Source organism: Haplochromis burtoni, unplaced genomic scaffold (assembly GCF_018398535.1).
Source record: "Haplochromis burtoni strain Fernald_Lab_line unplaced genomic scaffold, NCSU_Asbu1 Contig_468, whole genome shotgun sequence".
NCBI lineage: Eukaryota > Metazoa > Chordata > Actinopteri > Cichliformes > Cichlidae > Haplochromis > Haplochromis burtoni.
Window position 1 is genome coordinate 243,127 of NW_024582829.1, and position 18,998 is coordinate 262,124.

The following is an 18,998-nucleotide window of genomic DNA, read 5'->3' on the forward strand; positions in this document are numbered from 1 at the left end:
ACGGATTTGATCAAAAGATCGGAATTGAGCATTAAGACCTGCAGTGCTCGTATACACTCTTTTTATATTTATTTTTGCACGTGTCATTAAGTAACTGCACATATTTCCCAGCTAAGTGTCCAATGTATTGTACATGAGCTGGTCTCAAAGCAGCGATGATTTAACACAATCTCACACTTCCATCGAGTTTGCAAAAAAACAAAATGCCCCGTTACCCTCCATCTCTCACCTTACTGCCAATCTCGAAGCCTGGCTTGCAGAATTGCTTGTAATATTCCCAGTTTTTGGTATTCATTGCATCCAGGAGAGTGGCAAATCTGTCAGGGCACTTCGAGACGCAGAGCTGAGGAAGGCAACACATCGTCTTAATGAGAGCGCCCATCAATCTTGCATAATCGTGCGTGGCGAAAAAGTTGGAGAGAGACATCAAGCACTGTACACAGAGCTACGAAACGGGGCTTCGTTCAATCTCCTACCTGGGTTGTAGGGCACTGGAGGTTAATTAAAACTGCAGGATTGGCACATTTCAGCATGTTGAAGTAGAATAATATGGCTTTGTTTCTGTGAAGACAAAAGATGAAGACAAAAAAGGGGAGTCAGATTAGACAGATCCAAAAGTCCATTACTGTGCAATGTTTTATCAGCCAGCATGGAGGTGCTCACACTCACAGTGTGCTGTGCAATAAAACTTGCCAGAATCATCTCAGTGTACTGAATGGTAGACAATGGCTATTGTTCATGTAAAGATAACAACATAATGCTGACAGACAAATTGGACAACATAATTATTCCACTGTAAACAATTTAAGAAGAAGACAGTTTTCCACTCACGCATTGGGGGTGTTCTGCTGGCCACAGAACTGACCGCGGCTGTCTGTTGGATAGACGACCTTCCTGGGGTCACCGTGAATCCAGGCTGAAACGACACCAACAGAGCTTTTCATTTCAGGTGCTTGAATTTTAAAATCTGCACAATCATCCCCCAAATCATACTCAAACTGGTCTACCTGCTTAAGAACATGAGGCCACTGGCCAGCCCATCACCCCAGTTCAGACTGTCTGTATTCCTAAATGACCAATGCTAACATTTTCAGACATCTACTTTACTTTGAATATAACTAAGAAAATGATCTGCTGATAAAAACCAAAAGACACACATTAGCATTCAGATACAGCTGTAACAAAACGAAACCTCTGCACTATATCAATAACATTTGTGCCTAATGCCAAGGACATGCATGTTAAAAAGCAACCAAAACAATTAAGAATACAAAAATGCAAATTTATTTAAGCAAGGGTATGAATAGTAATTAAGAAGAAACACAACAAAAGACAAAGAAATCAATCCTCTAATTTGTTCTGTTCTTTTTCTCTAGATAGGACGGTGGCAGCCCTAAAAATCAATTTTCTGAGCAATGCTTGTGTTTCATTAATTTAGCCAAGCTAAACAACACAGTGTTAAAGCCTTTCACCTTGCCAGTCAATGAGGGACTGTGCTGAATGTGAGGCAGCACAATTAAGATGCTCTACAAGTCACAACAAGGAGGATGAAACTGCAAAGGATGAAGGCAGAAGGCCACATTCTTTAGGTGACTGCAGACATGTTGCATGCGGCGTCATACACGACGCTCTTTTTAAAATTATTTGGAAACAGGAAGTCCTTGCCAATTACTGAAACATGAATCAACTGGCAGTAAGCTGGCAAGATAAAGCCCAGTTTAGTGACAGCACTGGGACTTTCCCCAACTTTGTAACACGTGTGTTACACGTGTTACAAAGAGAGAAGAGATGCATTAACGTGCTGGTCAGTGAGTAAAGGAAGAAAGGTCAAATATATCCAACTTCTTCTACTTATCATGAGAAACTCCCATTCTTTGAAATGGGATTCTAGAAATTCTGATCAGGTCAACTAAAAAAAACAAACAAAGTGCTGACAATTGAAGTTTTTTTTGTGGTATATTACTGTCAAACAAATCCTCAGAGCGTAGACGCTGCTACCACAAGGTAAAACACTTCCAAGGTGGAAGACGGTCAAATTTTAGGAAGTCAACACTTCAGCAACACATCATTAGATACATCTTGTTAGTAACAAGTTCACCTTCAGAACTATGCTAATTAAGTGCTGAAGTCATTCCTGGGATATTTTGGTCCTAAAGGTGCTCTACTGGATCGGACACAGTGGACTAATTTTCATTTTCAAGAAACCAGTTGCAGATGATTTGAGCCTTGTGGCATGGCACATAACAATGTAGTTTCATTGTTAGCAGCAGCACTCAGGTTGGTTGTGGCATTTGAAATAATGCTCCGCTGGTACTATGGGTGCCAAAAAAAGATCCTGGTTGAAGCAGTCTGGCCATTTTTCTCTGACCTCTGATATCAACAAGGGACTTTCAGCCAAAGAACTGCTGCTCTCTGGATATTTTCTCTTTTTCTCTAAACGTCAGAGATGGTTGGGTTGCGAAATCCCAGCAATTCAGCAGTTCCTGAAATACTCAGACCAGCATGTCAAACACAAAGTGACTTAAATCACCTTTATTCTCCCTTCTGATGCTCAGTTTAAACTTTAGCAAGTCGTCTTTGTCTGCATCCCTAAATGCATTCAGTTGCTGCCGTATGATTGGCTGACTAGACATTTGCATTAAGGAGCAACTAATGAAGCATCCGGTGAGTGTATATTGAACAGCTTTGGTCAAGCAGTAAAGTTGTTTGATATACTACAAGTGTAGCTGGAGTTTTGACCTCTTCAGACAAAACCTCACAGGCAGAGCACACGATTTGCATTCACCTTTCCTTTTTATACCATCAGCCATATGGTGCGCTTTAAACTACCTGCAAGGACAGGGTATCAAAGAAATTCATTTTTCTGCACCACAGCCACACATACCTCATCATCGTGTGTACACGTTTGTGTGTCATTAAGAAAGTTTGCGTGATGTAATCACTGGCAACCTGTCAAACTCACCCACAGTACCCAGAGCGATGTATCCAAGGATGACAATGACAAAGATAACACAGCAAACCACATCAGTGCAGCTCCTGGAAACAGAAGAGGGATGTGGGAACAGTGTGTGACGCAGGAATCCAAGATTACGAGTGGAAAACAGTGGAAATCAGTAATATATGCAAATATATTTAGTAAAGTGTCCCCAGGGGGAATATGAAATTAGCTTCACCTCACAGAGAGAAAGAATGCATAGTGTGTGTTGACAATGTAATTGCTATTGTATGGTAACGGAGTTTTAGCTCAGTACTTTACTTCCAGAGATGAGTAAGTGTCATCTGTGTTTTCAGAGAACCTGCAGTGGAGCTCTACTGACTTCCTGATGAGACTCTGAATGCCTCTCAGGGTTAACTGACCCGCAGCCACAGAGACCGTTATTTGAAGTTTCCACTCTCACTTCAGCAGCCTTAGTCTGCTAGTTTAAAACTGCATCTCAGAGTCTTTCTCCCTCTGAGTCTTTATTCACCGTCTCAGTGTTTCCCAAATAACAAGCTTCCTCCCCCCCTGCCCCCGACTTCCTTTTAAAAAATGCTGTCCATCCAGCCTGTTTTCAGAACCTCTTAGTGCCAGCCTCAGCCATGAATGAAGCCAAGTTTAATCTACCGTGCCCAGCAGTACCATACATGCATAACCTCCCCTTTACACCATATGGTAATGAAATTGACTTGAGACCCTCATCTCCTCTGGATTTCAAAGCCAAGGTCAAAGGAGGCCTAAACTCAGAGAAGTGCAGTGTTTCCTCTGTGTGCTTCTTTGAACAAGTGAACTGTCCTTGTTTTGTATGCAGCATGGTTACACGGTTGTTTACAGGCACTACTGCTCTTCAGCCTCCAAACACTACTTCACAATTACCAAGCAGGCAGTAAGATGTACAGCACCGATGTACAGACATAATACACAACGTGGAGGAATCCATGGAGACAGGGAGAGTAGCTTAAATAGACAGTAATGTGTTTACAGTGAGTGAAGTAAACTGAATGCATTTTTAAGGAAACAAGCAAAACTATTTAGACTGTATGCTTAGCTCAGACTCTGAGATTTAGACTCTGCTGTTTAATTTAAGCTTGGATTGCAAAGGATTTAGGACTGTTTTCAAGTACAGTAAGTAGATCATTTTTATAGCCCTGCATTAATAACTGCGGTAAAGCTCGCAATCTGTCTTAGCAGCGGTGGTAGCTTGCTGAAAACAGAGGGCAGGAAATCTCTTCTGTCCCAGCAAGGCAGCCTATACTCATTGTTTGCGGTTTAAACGACTTTATTATCATCTCTTTGATCTGACCTGCACTAAGACTGCAGATAATTGCGAACACAAAACGTGATTTAGCCACTCAAAACCTGGACGTGCTTTTAAAGATGGCTTTACCGTATCTGGTTTCACATCCAAGATCAATACTTTGATTATGGAGTGATAGAAACTGTTACAATTTGTAACAATTTTCTGGCATTTTATAGATGAGACAATGAATTCAGAGAGAGACTTGACTGAGAGATTTATCTGATAATTTAAATAGACACTTGGCACTTGTGAAATATTTTGAGGTGTAAACCATTTTCTGGAAGCACTGCAATTATTTTTTGGAGATAAGAGAGGAACAAAGGCAACTGAAGTGGGCACAGTTCTCCCAAGTGAACACAGCGGCAGTTTTACACTGACAGTGGGTATGCGGTGTACAAAGACAACCTGCTACACTACCAGCAAAACAGTTGCTGAGATTGTGCATGTTATTAACAAAGGGAGGCAAGAGAGTATCGTTTCATTTAATTCAAAAAAGAGCTGTCAGTGTTGCTATGGCAATTATTGAATCCCTCTCTATCCTCCAGCTGGTAAATAAGTTAGCTATCACTCAGTCACACATCCTGTTTGATGAACTGGGGAGATATGAGGGCTGGGAGTCTTAAGCTGAAATCGCTTCATCGTCACACTGACTGTTACTGTAGGTCTGTTGTGATTTTCATTCCCCTCATATGGAAACAACTGCAATTTAAAAAAAAAGAAGGACACAGTGCAAACACAGCGACTCGGCGCTAAAAGAAAGTGACCCTTGAAACGTGCTACGGTCAGTGTTTAAGGGAAGCTGACAAAGTGAGCAGAGTGAAAACAATTCTGCTTCGTTCTCTTATCTCAGGAAAACATAATTAAACAAAATCTATTTGGCTTCCAACCTGGGCTCAATCCCAAGCTTTAGCTCTCTTCAGATGCCTCTTACACATACGTTCACACGAACCAACACTTTTCTCTGCTTGTGGACTCTGTTTGCACGCAGTACTGCTTAGCAAGAAAAACAGTCAGTACTGGAACCTTTGTCAGTGCTACGGGAAACTTTTGTGTCAGTATTATATTTGCAAGGCTGATACTCTGCAGGAGCCAAGGTGACACAGATGGCAGAAGTGCCACAGAGTAGCGTGGGTGCCATTGTGGTGTGAATCTGCCAGACTGTCCCTCCTTTGTAACAGACATTTACAGGAAGGAGGGCAGATCTTCACACAAAAGGGATATTTCACATGGTCATGAGAGCCATTAGGGACAAATTTCCAAGTGAACAGTATTCCTGACAAACATTAGGCCCAGTTCGGGCGAAGAGAAAGAATCGGAAGCAAAGTTTAAAGGCACACTTATTGAAGGGGTAATTATAGAAAGGACTACATTAGAGTGGTGGAGATGTGACAATGACTGGATCTTTGACTCTTATAGGCAAATAAAATTAGCACTACAGCAAGCCCACTTCTGTGTAGCTTGCAGAGGACTGCTCAATCAACAGATATGGTTACTTCATTTAGGCTTTGAGCTTACATGAAAACAAGACGACCACAGAGTTGGTTCTCTTCCAGTTCTCATTAAGAAAAGCCTTTGGGCCACAGAAACATCAAAGTATCCTTGGTGCCTTCACCCACCAGTAGCGGAGAAATGGGCTGGAGAGGGTGGGATAAAGAGGCACAGGAGAACTGGAACATGCCTCCGCAGCAGCGTGCCAGTCTGACGTTGGACATAAAAGAAGTAAAAACCTACATTATCTCTGAAAATGACTAATTCGAGAAAAGCCTACAGCGACAACCTCAAGGAGTTTTGCTTCATTGCAAAACCCCACCTGTCATTGTAATAAAAAAACGTTTTCTTACAATCTAATTTATCAGGTTGAGGAAGGATAAAGATACTACTAAAATCAAATCTTTTTCATCAGATTTACAGCCACGTGAAGAAGAAAGTATGGCCGTTTTACATGTTTATGTATCAGGACGTAATAAAAAGAATCTTGTTCTTGCAGGTTATATAATCAAGTAAGTACAACCTCTGATGAATAACAACAAATTACATCTTTATGTACTTAACCCGTAAAGCCCCTCCCACCCCCCACTTTAAAGCGTCTTGCTTTAAAATGACATGCCCAACGTGACCTGACTTTTTCTCTGCAATTACAAACTCTGTGTAAAATATCTTGGTGTCAAAATAAAGCTAGCACTTCATCACAGGTGTAAGCATCACAGCAGATGCCACTGTGTCAAACGAACTGAGGATAAAACAGAAAATATAAAGGAGTTTTTCCTGGTCTGGTCTTTTATAGCACATGACACCCTTGAAAATGTGCTGCGGCAGATCAAAAAGTAATTGTCTTATAACAATATGAATCAACATATGGACAAAGCTTGATGCTGCTGAAACAAAGCAGAGAAAGTTGCTCAGGCTTTATTAGAAACACAGCTTTGCAAAATTTGGCATAATTTGTGAAAGTCAACATTTCTTTGGTATTGAATAGCAGAAATTAGGCTTCCTTGTCAGAGTCACTTTTGGGGGAAAGACAGGTGGTAAAAATGATAGACTGGTGCGTAATAAGATAGCGAATAATGCAGAAAATAGAGATTTTTGATGGAAATCTGGTCTGAAAGCACACTGAGTGATAGAGCTATGCAGGAAATAAGACAGCAAAAGTAAGAGGGAATTCATGACAATGTCTGTCAAACATGAAGCATAGTTTTCGTCTTCTTTTGCTGCTGGTTCAGTGAACTCTGGAATGAAAGTGACGAAACTTGCAGTTTCTGAATCTGTCAGATGTCGGCTTTCGTCCGTGCTGTCGGGTGAACGGGGGATGTTTACCTGCTCTTTAATTGTTAGCTGTTTTAGCTGTTTGATGTTGTTGAAATGGTTTTGTGAGCTTTTAGCTGAGATTCTGATGAATAGTTAATAAAAATGCAGAAGCCCTATGTGAAAATTTAAATAGTGTATTAAATATCAAATGTCAGTTCACCAGCAAGCGTGACCGCCTCTATAAAAACAGACGTTTTAGAATTTTTCAGGTCTGGATTTTGAAGTTAACACAATGTCAAGAAGGAAAGTGTCAGCAATGACCTTAAAGTGGCTACTGCTGCTGCCCATTATTTTGGAAGGACATGTCCAAACAATTTCAAGTCTATGATTCTTCCTGTAGAATGGAACACATTCAAGACAGTTGCCAGTAATTTCACCTCAACATCAGACTGTGCTCAGAGAAATTGCAACCCACCCCCTCCAAAAAACCCCAAGAGCTACATCTCAGACTCTACAAGCATTAGCAGAAGCTTATTAGCAGCTCTTGACAGTACAATTAGAAAAAAGACTGGATAAGTATGGCTTGTTTGGAAGAGCTGCCAGGAGAAAACCTATTCTCTCTACAAAATCCATGGCAGTATAGCTTAGGTTTGCTAAGTTGCATCTAAATTACCTATTAGATTTCTGGAACAACGTCTTTTGGACATTTGGCAAAACCCAAACATAACATCTCAGCACTAAAACCAACTATCAGCATGGCGGTTTAGGCTTGTTTTGATTGAGTCAACTTCCACTGTATATCAGAGTATTCTAGAGTCAAAAGTGAAGCTGTCCATCTGTCCAGTGACTAACACTTGGCTGAAACTCGGTCACGTAGCAGGACAATCATACGGTGGCCCTGAGAGGCCAAACCGACTGCAACTTAAGAAAACACCAGCAATAAGAAAAACGCTGCAAAAGCACACAAAACACAACAGAAATAGGAAAAACTGATTTCCAAAAGCACAAGGGAAGTGTTTCTGGGGAGACAATAACCTGACGGACCAGCTGCAGGAACCAAAATATGCTAAGAAATGTGCTGGGAAACACTTAAAAGAAGTGGAGGATCTATTGGTTTTGTGAGGAAAGAAAAGATGAGAGATAAGTGTGTTAGCCTATGAGATTAAAACACACTAACCTAGCATGTTCTGGTTCCTGCAACTGGTCCGTCGGGTTATTGTCTCCCCAGAAACACTTCCCTTGTGCTTTTGGAAATCTGTTTTTCCTTTTTCTGTTTTGTTTTTTCCTATTTCCTTTGTGTTTTGTGTGCTTTTGCAGCGTTTTTCTTATTGCTGGTGTTTTCTTAAGTTGCAGTCCGTTTGGCCTCTCAGGGCCACCGTACAATCATCCCAAGCACAACAGAAAATCTGCAACAGAATGACTGAAGAGCAAAGAATCAAGGTGTCACACTGGCCCGGTCAAAGTCCAGACCTCAACCTAACTGAAATGTTATGGCAGGAGCTTAAGAAAGTTGTGCATAAACAAATGCCTTCAAACTGTAAAGAAGAGCAGGTCTAAATGATCCACAATGATGTGAGAAACCGATAAAGTCTGACAAAACAAATACTCCAACTTACTGCTGCTAAAGGTGGTTGTACAAGCTACTGAATCATAGGGCACACTTATTTTTTCCGCACACATGTAATTTGTCAGACAGTGGCTACTACAGATATAAGCAGTGTCAAGCTCAGTATTTGCTATCACTTTGCTAGCTGCAAAAAGTAAATAAGAGCCTCGGTGCATTTTTGTATAATGCTAACACTTAGTAATGTGGACATTTTGTTACACGAGCCTGGAGACAGAGTACTCGTTATCATGAAATCTCTTGTGTGTACATCTGTTTCGTGTGTGTCTGGCTGGCTGCTAATGTGTGTCATTGGGTTAACTCCAGCCACCAGCTTAACTTATGGCCATTGATCTGTGTGGTGGAGTGTAGAGATCTGCCAGCACTCAGGCCTCAGTCTTTATTAATGTAGCATGACAAATAATCAATCTGTCAGCCTCAAACTGCAGTGTGCGCCAAAAAAATGATACAGTGAGCAAACCCAATACACATGTAAGAAGTCAGATGTTTGGAAGGTCAGTTCATCAAAATAAAAAATGCATATTACACTAAAAAGTTGTATCGGTGTCTTCTGTTTCCAGTCTTACACAATCCAGGTGAATAAAAATTAGCTTCTCGTTATAAACTATCGAATGAGGGTGATGTTATAATGTCTCAAAGTGTGTCTGTAAATGTATTTTACACAGTAGTCTGAGGATGCCGAGTACCTGTTCTGAACAGGCCCTCTGAAGTTTGGGTCAAACTTGCGAGGTTCACCTATAAGACAAAAAACAGTGCAGACAAATTAGTAACAATACTGTGGAGCGATCAAACGAAGCAGCTATTCATTGACAGAGTTAGCAAACAGTGCACAGAGATAATGCCACAGCAAAACAGACAAAATATTCTTTAAGTCAGATGACTTCTGCTTTTGAGCAAAAACGTAGAGCAAAAAGAAACATTACAAGAGCAGGATCATTTTGCTAAAAATCTGTGAAAACACTTCATTACAGCACAGGCGATGAAAATGTTCACCTGCTGTGGCATTCAAACGATCAGCACCAACTAACTAGGTCATTTCACAGTGCAAGTTTCCTAGCAAATCTGGCAGAGTGGGAGCAGTACAGTAAGGCAGCACTACAGTAAAGGCCAAAACAATATGAACAGGGAAGTATAATAAATCATCTTAACGAGTCTTAATCCTAGCAGCTTATTTGGGTCATACTGAGGCTTCCCCATTTGACCCAACTTGAAATTGAAGCACAGTTGCAGCACTATTTGTCACCCAAGAGCGTAACTCTGACTTGTATGTGAAACAGATGCAACTGCATTTATCATCGGTTGCTTCTTTGGTCTATAAGTAGCCTGCACACTGAAACTAATTATGACGTGTTGCTGAGGACCTATTAATCATCACACATGGAGTGCAATATCTGTAAGCAGCTGGGGCAGACTTAGGGGCATCACGAGTGGGCCTATTTCCCATCTGCCTTTTTCCCAGGCTGATCCTGTCCAGACGTATGAGCCAGTTTTGCTTCTGAAAGTGTGAGGAATGAGTACACTCTACATAGCAAATACATATTATTCAGCCTGTTCTTAATGTACTGTACTATTTTAGAACACCCACAACTGCCTCCCCCCCCCCAAAAAAAAAATTCACACACAAAAAAAATCATGTTCGTATCCACTAAAAAGACCAGAAATCAATACATCTCCACAAAGAGCATTTTCAGTTTGATTTTGTTTGGTTAAAACCATTTACTGTATAGTAATGTTGCATTTTAGTAATCAAACTGCAAAGTATAGCGTGCTTTCTGCTCTCCTGAACAAGGGAAGTCAACCGTTAGAGCACAGAAAGTAAGTTACTGCATTTTCTGTAGCTCTTATTTATTTGTGATTACTGTTGAAAAAAACCTGCATTCATCACTTAAATGAAAAAAGGAAAGGGAAGGCATGTTTGCATTAAATGCTAGTTCTATTATCAGGCGAAAATACAAACCTTAGGCCTAAAATGTGCTCCCTGTAAGTATAACATCAAGATAATCGCTTTCGTCTGATGTGGAACAATCGCGGCTGAAGAACGCAGGACACAGACAGTGAAATCGAAATAAAGTCTTTAATTATTTGCAGAGAAGAAGTCAAAGAAGGTAAACAATACAGGGGCAGACAAAAAGGCAAGATGTCCAGGGTGTTGGTGCAACTCACTGGGCCGAGCATGCGACACATATGGTGTAAAGCTTTTGCTTTGGGCCAATAAAGTCTGAAGAAAAGTTCCAAAATAACAAACAAAAAAAGTCACAAGATGAGAAAATCCAAGAAAACACAAATAACAAATGAAACAATAAACAGGATAAACTAGAAAACAAGAGGATAAGCACAAGCACACAGCTAGAAAGCTTAACAAGGAGAGTAATGACGACGGGGCAAACAATCACAAACGGGTCAAAACAGGAAGTAAAATTATCAAAAGTATAAGCAGGTGAAGAGTTACAAAATAAAACAGGAAGTAACTTAACAGAAACCCAACATTAAAAAACAAAACATTAACACAATGAGAGCGCCCAGCTGAACATTGAAGGCCAAAGTTAATTCATCTCTGCCATCGTGCATGAGTTACTGCAGAGGTTAATGTGAAATGAACAAAAGCATTGGCTCAACTTTCTTTCAGTGGACTGTGTACACTTGTGCATTTGTAGAAATACATATTCCTCTATAGTCCGTTTACTACTGTTCATGAAATGTTCAGTTTATCTTTAACCAACCTGTATCACGTCCGTCTTTCAGTAAAGCCCAGAAGCTGCTCCTCACAAACTGCCAGATTACATTACGGATCCCAAAGTGAGTGTTTTACCACTCTTGAAAAAGTGTCTGGCGTAGTGTTATTCCTATGTGGTGTGACAAGAGGGATTTCTAAAGCCAATATTGCCGTATAATGACAACACACTGAAAGACAGTAAAATGAGTCAGAGTCCTTTAAAATCACATTACTTCCTCTACTAAAGTGCTGCAGTCTGAAGGACAGAAATGCCAAAACCCTCACCCAAGAGGAAAGAAATGGGCTTGCGGCAAGTGAACAAAAAAAGCTACACACGAATAATGAACCATTTGTCATTTATGCATGTAGATGAAGCATAAAAACACAAATAACAAGAAAGGTTCATCAGATAACGGGTCGAAAAAATGGTCCCTCTTTTGTTTTCCAGAGAGACTGCATACCTGCATGCAACCAAAGCCTGCTGAACATTAGTGGGCCATTACTCAAGACTACAAATAGAAACCAGAAAGCTTCAAATATGAAACATTTTGTCAATTGCCAAAATATTCTATATGTTCATATGCAGATATCTGTTGGGAGAGATAAATGCACCCTGAGCACATCAGGCACTAGTCTGAACCACTGGACTACGAGAGTAAAACAGAGGAAGTGGATGACTTCACTAGCTGTTGCTTAAATAGACTGTATAGTTGTGATGGCAGCAGACTTGGCATGACACAGATCTCAATAACTGAAGTAGCAACTGCTGGGCTTTGAGCTACAATTAAGGATGATACACACAAGTTTAATGCTTATAGCACCACACGCAAGTGAAGATCAAATAGTAGTACAGCAAGACATCCACAGCCAGAGACGGGCAGTAATCTGATTACTTTTTTCAAGTAACGAGTAAAGTAAGGGATTACTATTGCAAAAACGGTAATTAGATTACCGTTACTTTCCGTAGGAACGCTGCGTTACTGCGTTACTAAAACCGTGATTTTTTGCGAGAATGTCTCACGACAGTGACGTAAGCGAGTGCGACGTTCGTGACAACAGCTGTGTGCAGATCAACAATGGATCACATATCGAGTGCAGAGAGAGTATGAGCGTGCAGCGTTTAAAGCGTGGAAGTACTGACCTTACTTTGAGTTTGATTCCATAAAAAGTGACAAAAACATTAGTGTCCGCTGTGCGTGGGAAGAAAACTTCTTTTTACAGCGAAAAAACCCCTAAACTTCCAACAAGCACCGAGTAGCTACGACGTAATGGGAAACTCACAGAGAAACTCGCGGATTCTTCCACTGACCGCGGCACACCTGCACCAGGGTAACCCTCCGCCTACCCCACTCCTGCTTTACAGGTGAAAATAGAGCAACAGGACCGCTGAGTCTTTGACTTTATTTATTTTCTGCTGTGTTTTACTTGCATCTATTTGAAAGACTGAGTGTAAACACAAAAAATATTTTATTTTATGTGCTGGAATGTGCAGAAAATAGGTTTAAATGTTAAACTAATTTCTTCCAGTCAGAGAATGTTGCAGATAATTAAATGTTTGCTTGATGCATAAAGTTAAAAGATTAAAACTAATAAAACAAGTTTTAAAAAGAGACTTTTCCATCTGATTACATTTTGTATGATGATTATGCAGAAAAAGTAGAATTGGGCTGAAAGATCTATCGCTTTATCACCTCTTCAGGTTGTAAATCGTGTTTTTAAAAAGTAACTAAGTAATTAATTACTTTTGAAAATAAGTAATCAGTAAAGTAACGGGATTACTTTTTTGGGGAAGTAATCAGTAATTAGTTACTGATTACTTTTTTCAAGTAACTTGACCAACACTGTCCACAGCACGAGACAGTGAACCACACCAGCATCTGTGTGAGACTGGCCTTTTTAAAATAATAAGAACCAAACGCATCAGGAAAGTGTCACACTGTCTTTCTTGACCATATTATCTGAAACATTCAGTTATATGAAGCAACAAACACATCAACGGATCAGTGGAAATATAACACTGATATCACCGCAGTATTGAGAGCACACAAAAACAACTCTGGTAGAGCTGTTTTAGGGGTCCCGTGTTTTTTTCCATTCTGATAAAGACCTATATTAGAGAGGAAAGAAGATCAAAGGTTTTAAAGGCTGTACTTTCGAATGTGTGTAGGTGTGATGATGACAATTTCAGCTTCTTTGTCACAGAAGCAATAAAAGCTACGAGCTGTCCCCCTCATGCTACTTTATTTGACACGAGAATTTAAATGTTTCCTTTCCGTTTGTCCTTGCTGTTAAAAACTTCCGTTTCCAGCCATCTGCTTGGCTATCAGTGAAAGTCACTCACTTGAGTGGTGTTTTAAGTCTAAAAATGGTAGATGCTCTGGATTAATTGTGTGAATTCCTCACCCAAGGGCACAATGTCACAAAACCAGGTGCTCTTTGCAGCTTTTGTCGCACTTCTATTGAATAAGACGATGCTGAGCTTATTGTTTTTAACTCAGAAGTCAGTAAGGTTGACAAAAGAGCACAGAAATGCTAAAATTGTGTAACAGATACACAACAGGTAAGCTGAAATAATCAACGCTAACAACAGGGCAATACTATGAGATCCTCCACAAACATTTTAGCTGCCAAGTACTTTATGTCAGACAAAGAGAGAAGCAACTATAATCCTCTTTATCTGCACCTACAGTCAGGTAGACTGCAGTGGACTGCCGTGTGCACCAGTAGTCCTTGTTTTTCTCGGTAGCCACATAAACCCGTTCACCACCTGCTGCAGGTTCTGTTGGGTGTAGCCCAAAAATACAGATACAGATAAGAATAAGGCAGTGTGCAGTCTGATTCTCTGAATACTGAATACTAGGGCGACCTTGTTTGTCTGCCTGTGAAGAAACTGTAGACAGTAAGGGCCGAGTTAGCTGGTTAGCAGCCAATGAACATTGAAAAGCTTGTTCAAGTGTAAACCTAAGGCAGACGATGCTGCTCTTTCAAATGGATGTGATGAAATAAAAGAAAAATGCTAAAGTAGGTCAACAAATATATTTGGGTGGTCGTTAATATAACTGTAAAATCTTTGTTTGGGGAAACACTTCCCTATAACAGCATCATTTCATCTCATTAACATAATATTTCAACCAATAAGACTATTAGACAAGGCTACTATTAGTAAGAATACAGATTTTATTTTAATATTACAAAAGTCCGTCTCCACAGTGCTGGAACTATTGCGGTGAAAACAGGTTAGTCCATATGGTGAGTGGAGCTGAATCACACTGGGATCAAGGAGAGTCAGTGGTGAGAAGACAGATTGTGGTGCAATAAATGTCAGGGGGCACAGTTTTTTCCAGGTTTTTCACAGCAGAGGGACCAAGTGGTCTGGCACTGGTTAAAACCCAAAACTGCCAAAACAATGCTGCAACAGGAACTTAAAAACCCGATTTCTACAATAGCAGAAATATTCAGCAATTCAGTTCACCCATATCTAAAATAAATACCTAATATCTAGATATCTAGATATCTAGATACACTAAAAAAAAATCTCACACCTCTTCATTCTAACACAGTAGCACTGAGGAGAAGGAATATGTGCCTGAGCTAAATTTAGCTTTAGCTGCTTTCCTGACTCACAACACGAGCCTGAGTGTTTCCACCCGGCTGTTGTACCTTTCTCCGACCCTCAAATCAGATTTCAGCGAAGGGTTAAGAGAAAGTGTTGAAAATCATCAGCGATGCTGGGCCACCAGCAGACTCTGCATTAGATAACGGCTGTTTAGCCTGCACTGCAGTCTGCCAGTGTAGGACATGAGTCTGGTGGAGTTTGCTGGCTGTAGTCAGACTGAAGGGGGGTCTGTAGTCAAAAACGTTCGGAAAAAGCCTGGCAGGCATGCTACACTGGGACAGCTAGAGTCGCTGTTAGCTGCATAACTGCTGGTCTCCTCTATTGACATAGTGTTAGATAATGCCACCGTGTCCTTCTGTGACTGAAAGATTTATGCACAGCCCAACAATCATGGTGGTAATCGAAAGCTCTGAGAAAATAAGGCTTCATGGGCTGAAGAATTATACATCAGGATCAGACAAAGGCTTTGGCAGAAACATCTCTCCACATTTCCACTTGTATTCGTGGCTGGTCTCCCACAATAATAAGATTTATGGATTCATTTGGAGGTGTGAGAACATGCATAAAAAAATAGTTAAACACTTTCGATTATCATAAAATTAACAGGATATCTGCATACAAGCAACTTTTGCTCTCTCATAAAAGACGTTTCAGCAGTTGATGGACGCAGATGCTTTTCCCTACATGTTTGGGTTTGTAGAACAGCTAGTGTGACGAGGACTCTTACTGGCCTTTTACACGCTACTATTTTAATTGCACAACAGAAACGAGCCCGCAAGTTGAGACAAACCTTTTCTTTCACTTTACCAAGATTTCTACTGTTGTATGTGTATCAGAAAGAAGGGGTGGTGGGTATATCATATATTCCACCCATGATTATTGTATGATTGTTTCTTTTGTCATCAACATATATATTACAAAAAGATGCTGCATAGCCTGAATAATTCATGCAAGTCTTGTTATTTAGGCTACAATGAAATAGTGACTCCAGGAAAAAAAGAAACAAAACACTTTTTAGGAAACTGATGTTTTATTTCACTCAGTTTCTATCACGGGTGACTTTGGTTGGTGGTCAGTGCCAGTGGATGGTCAATCAACTTGCCTGATACACTTTTTTATTGACCCCAAGCCATCATAACATTGTTTATGTCCCACTCTGTTTCCCAGAGTATAATTGAACGGACTAACCAGGTCTATCTGGTGACTAATTTGAACATTTTCTTTTACATTTATTCACCTGCACACCACGACTGCGACTGATTTAATAGAGCAGAATTTCCTTGATGCAGTTTTGAAAACTCCGGCACATTAACCAGCTTGTCCCAGCAGGCCCCCCAGGACGCTGTTGTGGGAGCCCTGGAAATCATTAAGCTACCTCTTACTAGATTCTCTTGTTGGAACCTTGGAACCTCCAGCTCCATGATGTTGGACCGCAGCCACCGAAGGTAGCTGTAAAAATCTGCTGCCAGTTTTTACAGCTACTCTAACCAGAAACTGCAGGAGGTGGAAAACTGGATTTCTACCTGCTAGATCAAACTCACCAAGGCGGCAGAGCAGACTACCACTGCCAACTCCGAACCCAACAACATGTTTATTGTTTAGTGAAAGCACACAAGCCAGATCTATGCTAAAAATATAATTTTAAGGGACATCTGTGGACAATTTCATGATCAATATAAACCAATAAGCAAAGGACTGGGTGTATTAACTCGTCAGCTCTTTTCCTCTCCGTTTGCCTCTTCTCCTCTCTGTGCTCACATATACTGCATTTCAATACAGCTCCATTTCTAATAAAGCTGTTCTCATATGCACATTTTTCTGTTTCTTCTGGGAGGGAACAAGCATAGAATAATGACTTGGATGTGGCCAATTAACTACGTATTAGTTCACTGACACAAGACATCTTTTTCAAGCCGCTGCACTGCACTGCTGAAATCCTGTATTTACATTTAAAAATAACTTCTCAAACAAAATGTTAGAAGCAACAGACTTAACTCCTGATCAGCTGCTGTGCTGTCAAGTGAATAGAGCAGGGCGATATGACCAAAAATATTTATCACGATATACATTTGAAAATTTGCGATAACGATATAACTGACGATATAATTGACACTAGACAAAATACTTTACAACTCCACAACTTTATTAGTGCAAAAAAAACCATCAATGTATTTTCACTTAAACAAGCAGCTGTTTTTTATCTGCATTAAAGTTATATAAACATTTAACAGAGCAAATGCAAATTCCTCGCTGACAGTTTAACCAAAAGGCATTTCCAGTGGAAACTGGCCGACACATCCTCAGCATAACCATGTATAATATCCACAAAACTTAAAAAGAGGTTAAACACACACAATACGGTAACATTATGTTGAAGCACAGTACGTATCACTCCGCGAGGCTCCGCCTACGACAGCCGTAATGCTCCCACAATCCATCAAGCGGTGCGGCTTCGTAGCTTCGCAAAGTCGAACTAAAACATTTGACAGATTTTCGAGCGCCGTGTACATAAAATCGTTTCGAGGTCAGTAAACACAACCAGAGTTCATACATAAGGCACACGGGATTATAAGGGGCTCTGTCGATTTTCAGAAAAATCAAAGGATTGATTTTAAGTGCCCCGTATTTTCCAAACAACACGGTAATAACGACGGCCCGCTAGCATGCGCTACCAAAAATAGTGCTTTGTTGTGTATCTGACGGACGAAAGCTACACCAGTTCCACACCAGTGAAGTTGCAGCATTTTTACAAACCAGTTCTGGTTCATCGTTTCATTCAACGATCTGCTTTCGCCCTTCTCGTTCTCCGTCGCCGACATGCTTTTTCCGCCGTGTGCATATGAAAACATGCGCGTTTTACCCATATTCTATCACCATATTTCATTTTTTTATCGTTGCCCAACATTATACCGGTATTACCGTGAACGGTGTGATATGGCCCAGCCCTACATGTGAATGCTGCTCTCATTGGTTCTCTGTACTCGCATATACGTCTTCCTGAAAGGGTGTAGGCAGCAGCAGCCCTGCTGGATTTCGGGCGATCGTGGCTCAAGAGTTGGCAGTTCGTCTTGTAATTGAAAGGTTGCTGGTTCGAGCCCCGGCTTGGACAGTCTCGGTCGTTGTGTCCTTGGGCAAGACACTTCACCTGCCTCCTACTGGTGATGGCCAGAGGGGCCGATGGCACGATATGGCAGCCTCGCCTCTGTCAGTCTGCCCCAGGGCAGCTGTGGCTACAACTGTAGCCTCCACCAGTGTGTGAATGTGAGAGTGAATGAATAGTGGAATTGTAAAGTGCTTTGAGGGTCTCGAAAAGTGCTATATAAATGCAATCTATCATTATTATTTAAAGCTACAGATACTGCAACAGCCCACTGGAACAGCGAACCAAAAAAAAAAAAACATATAGAGAGATGGAAGAAAGAATGATCTGTGCTTGAAAGACACATTTTGGAGATATGTGAGACTTGCGTTAATGTGTTAAAAGGGGTATGATATGGGACCTTCAAGGCCCACATTTACTGTCAGATTCTGAAGTGCAGGATGTGCTAACACTGACTACAGAAAATCAACTTCAAAGTGACAGTGCTGGAAGCAAACCAGATCTAACAACTGCCCTGGAGTGATAGGACTTCAGAGAAAAGTCAGAGAAGCAGTTCATTTCAGTGCATTTCAAAATTTAGGAGAATAACCTGCAGACTTACCTCCTTTGAGTCACTTGCTCAGAGATTACACGCACATTTATTGCGCTACATCATATATCGATTACCACACATAAAATGGGTGGAAATATTAACTGCGGAGTACAGCATAACACACCCTCCAGACTACAACTTGTTCACTTCCCTTAACCCGTTTCCACCCTTCCCCTTCCCAGGGTTACTCAGCTTGTAGCCATAAACACATCCAACATCAGCACAGGCAGACACAGGCACCAGTGTCCCCTGGCTCCACTGTCCAACACAGGCCTCTTTCATACAGTGGTCAGGCAAACAGCTCGAACACTGCAGGTGCTCTGCATGGGTT

At 40.8% G+C, this 18,998-nt stretch overlaps 1 protein-coding gene across 4 annotated transcripts in view; it reads right to left on the reverse strand.

The window, feature by feature from the left end:
• Window positions 1–18,998, reverse strand: part of slc44a5b (solute carrier family 44 member 5b) — a 43,489-nt gene that overhangs the window by 17,409 nt on the left and 7,082 nt on the right. For 3 of the 4 annotated variants that reach the window (XM_042213681.1, XM_042213680.1, XM_005946503.3), the window contains exons 2-6: window positions 9,333–9,381; window positions 2,963–3,036; window positions 832–916; window positions 477–561; window positions 230–343 (exon numbers count right to left, since the gene is read on the reverse strand). In XM_042213681.1, coding sequence (XP_042069615.1) covers window positions 230–343; window positions 477–561; window positions 832–916; window positions 2,963–3,036; window positions 9,333–9,381 — 407 coding nt within the window. The remainder of the gene's footprint in view (window positions 1–229; window positions 344–476; window positions 562–831; window positions 917–2,962; window positions 3,037–9,332; window positions 9,382–18,998) is intronic. The other variant, XM_042213682.1, reaches the window with a different exon arrangement.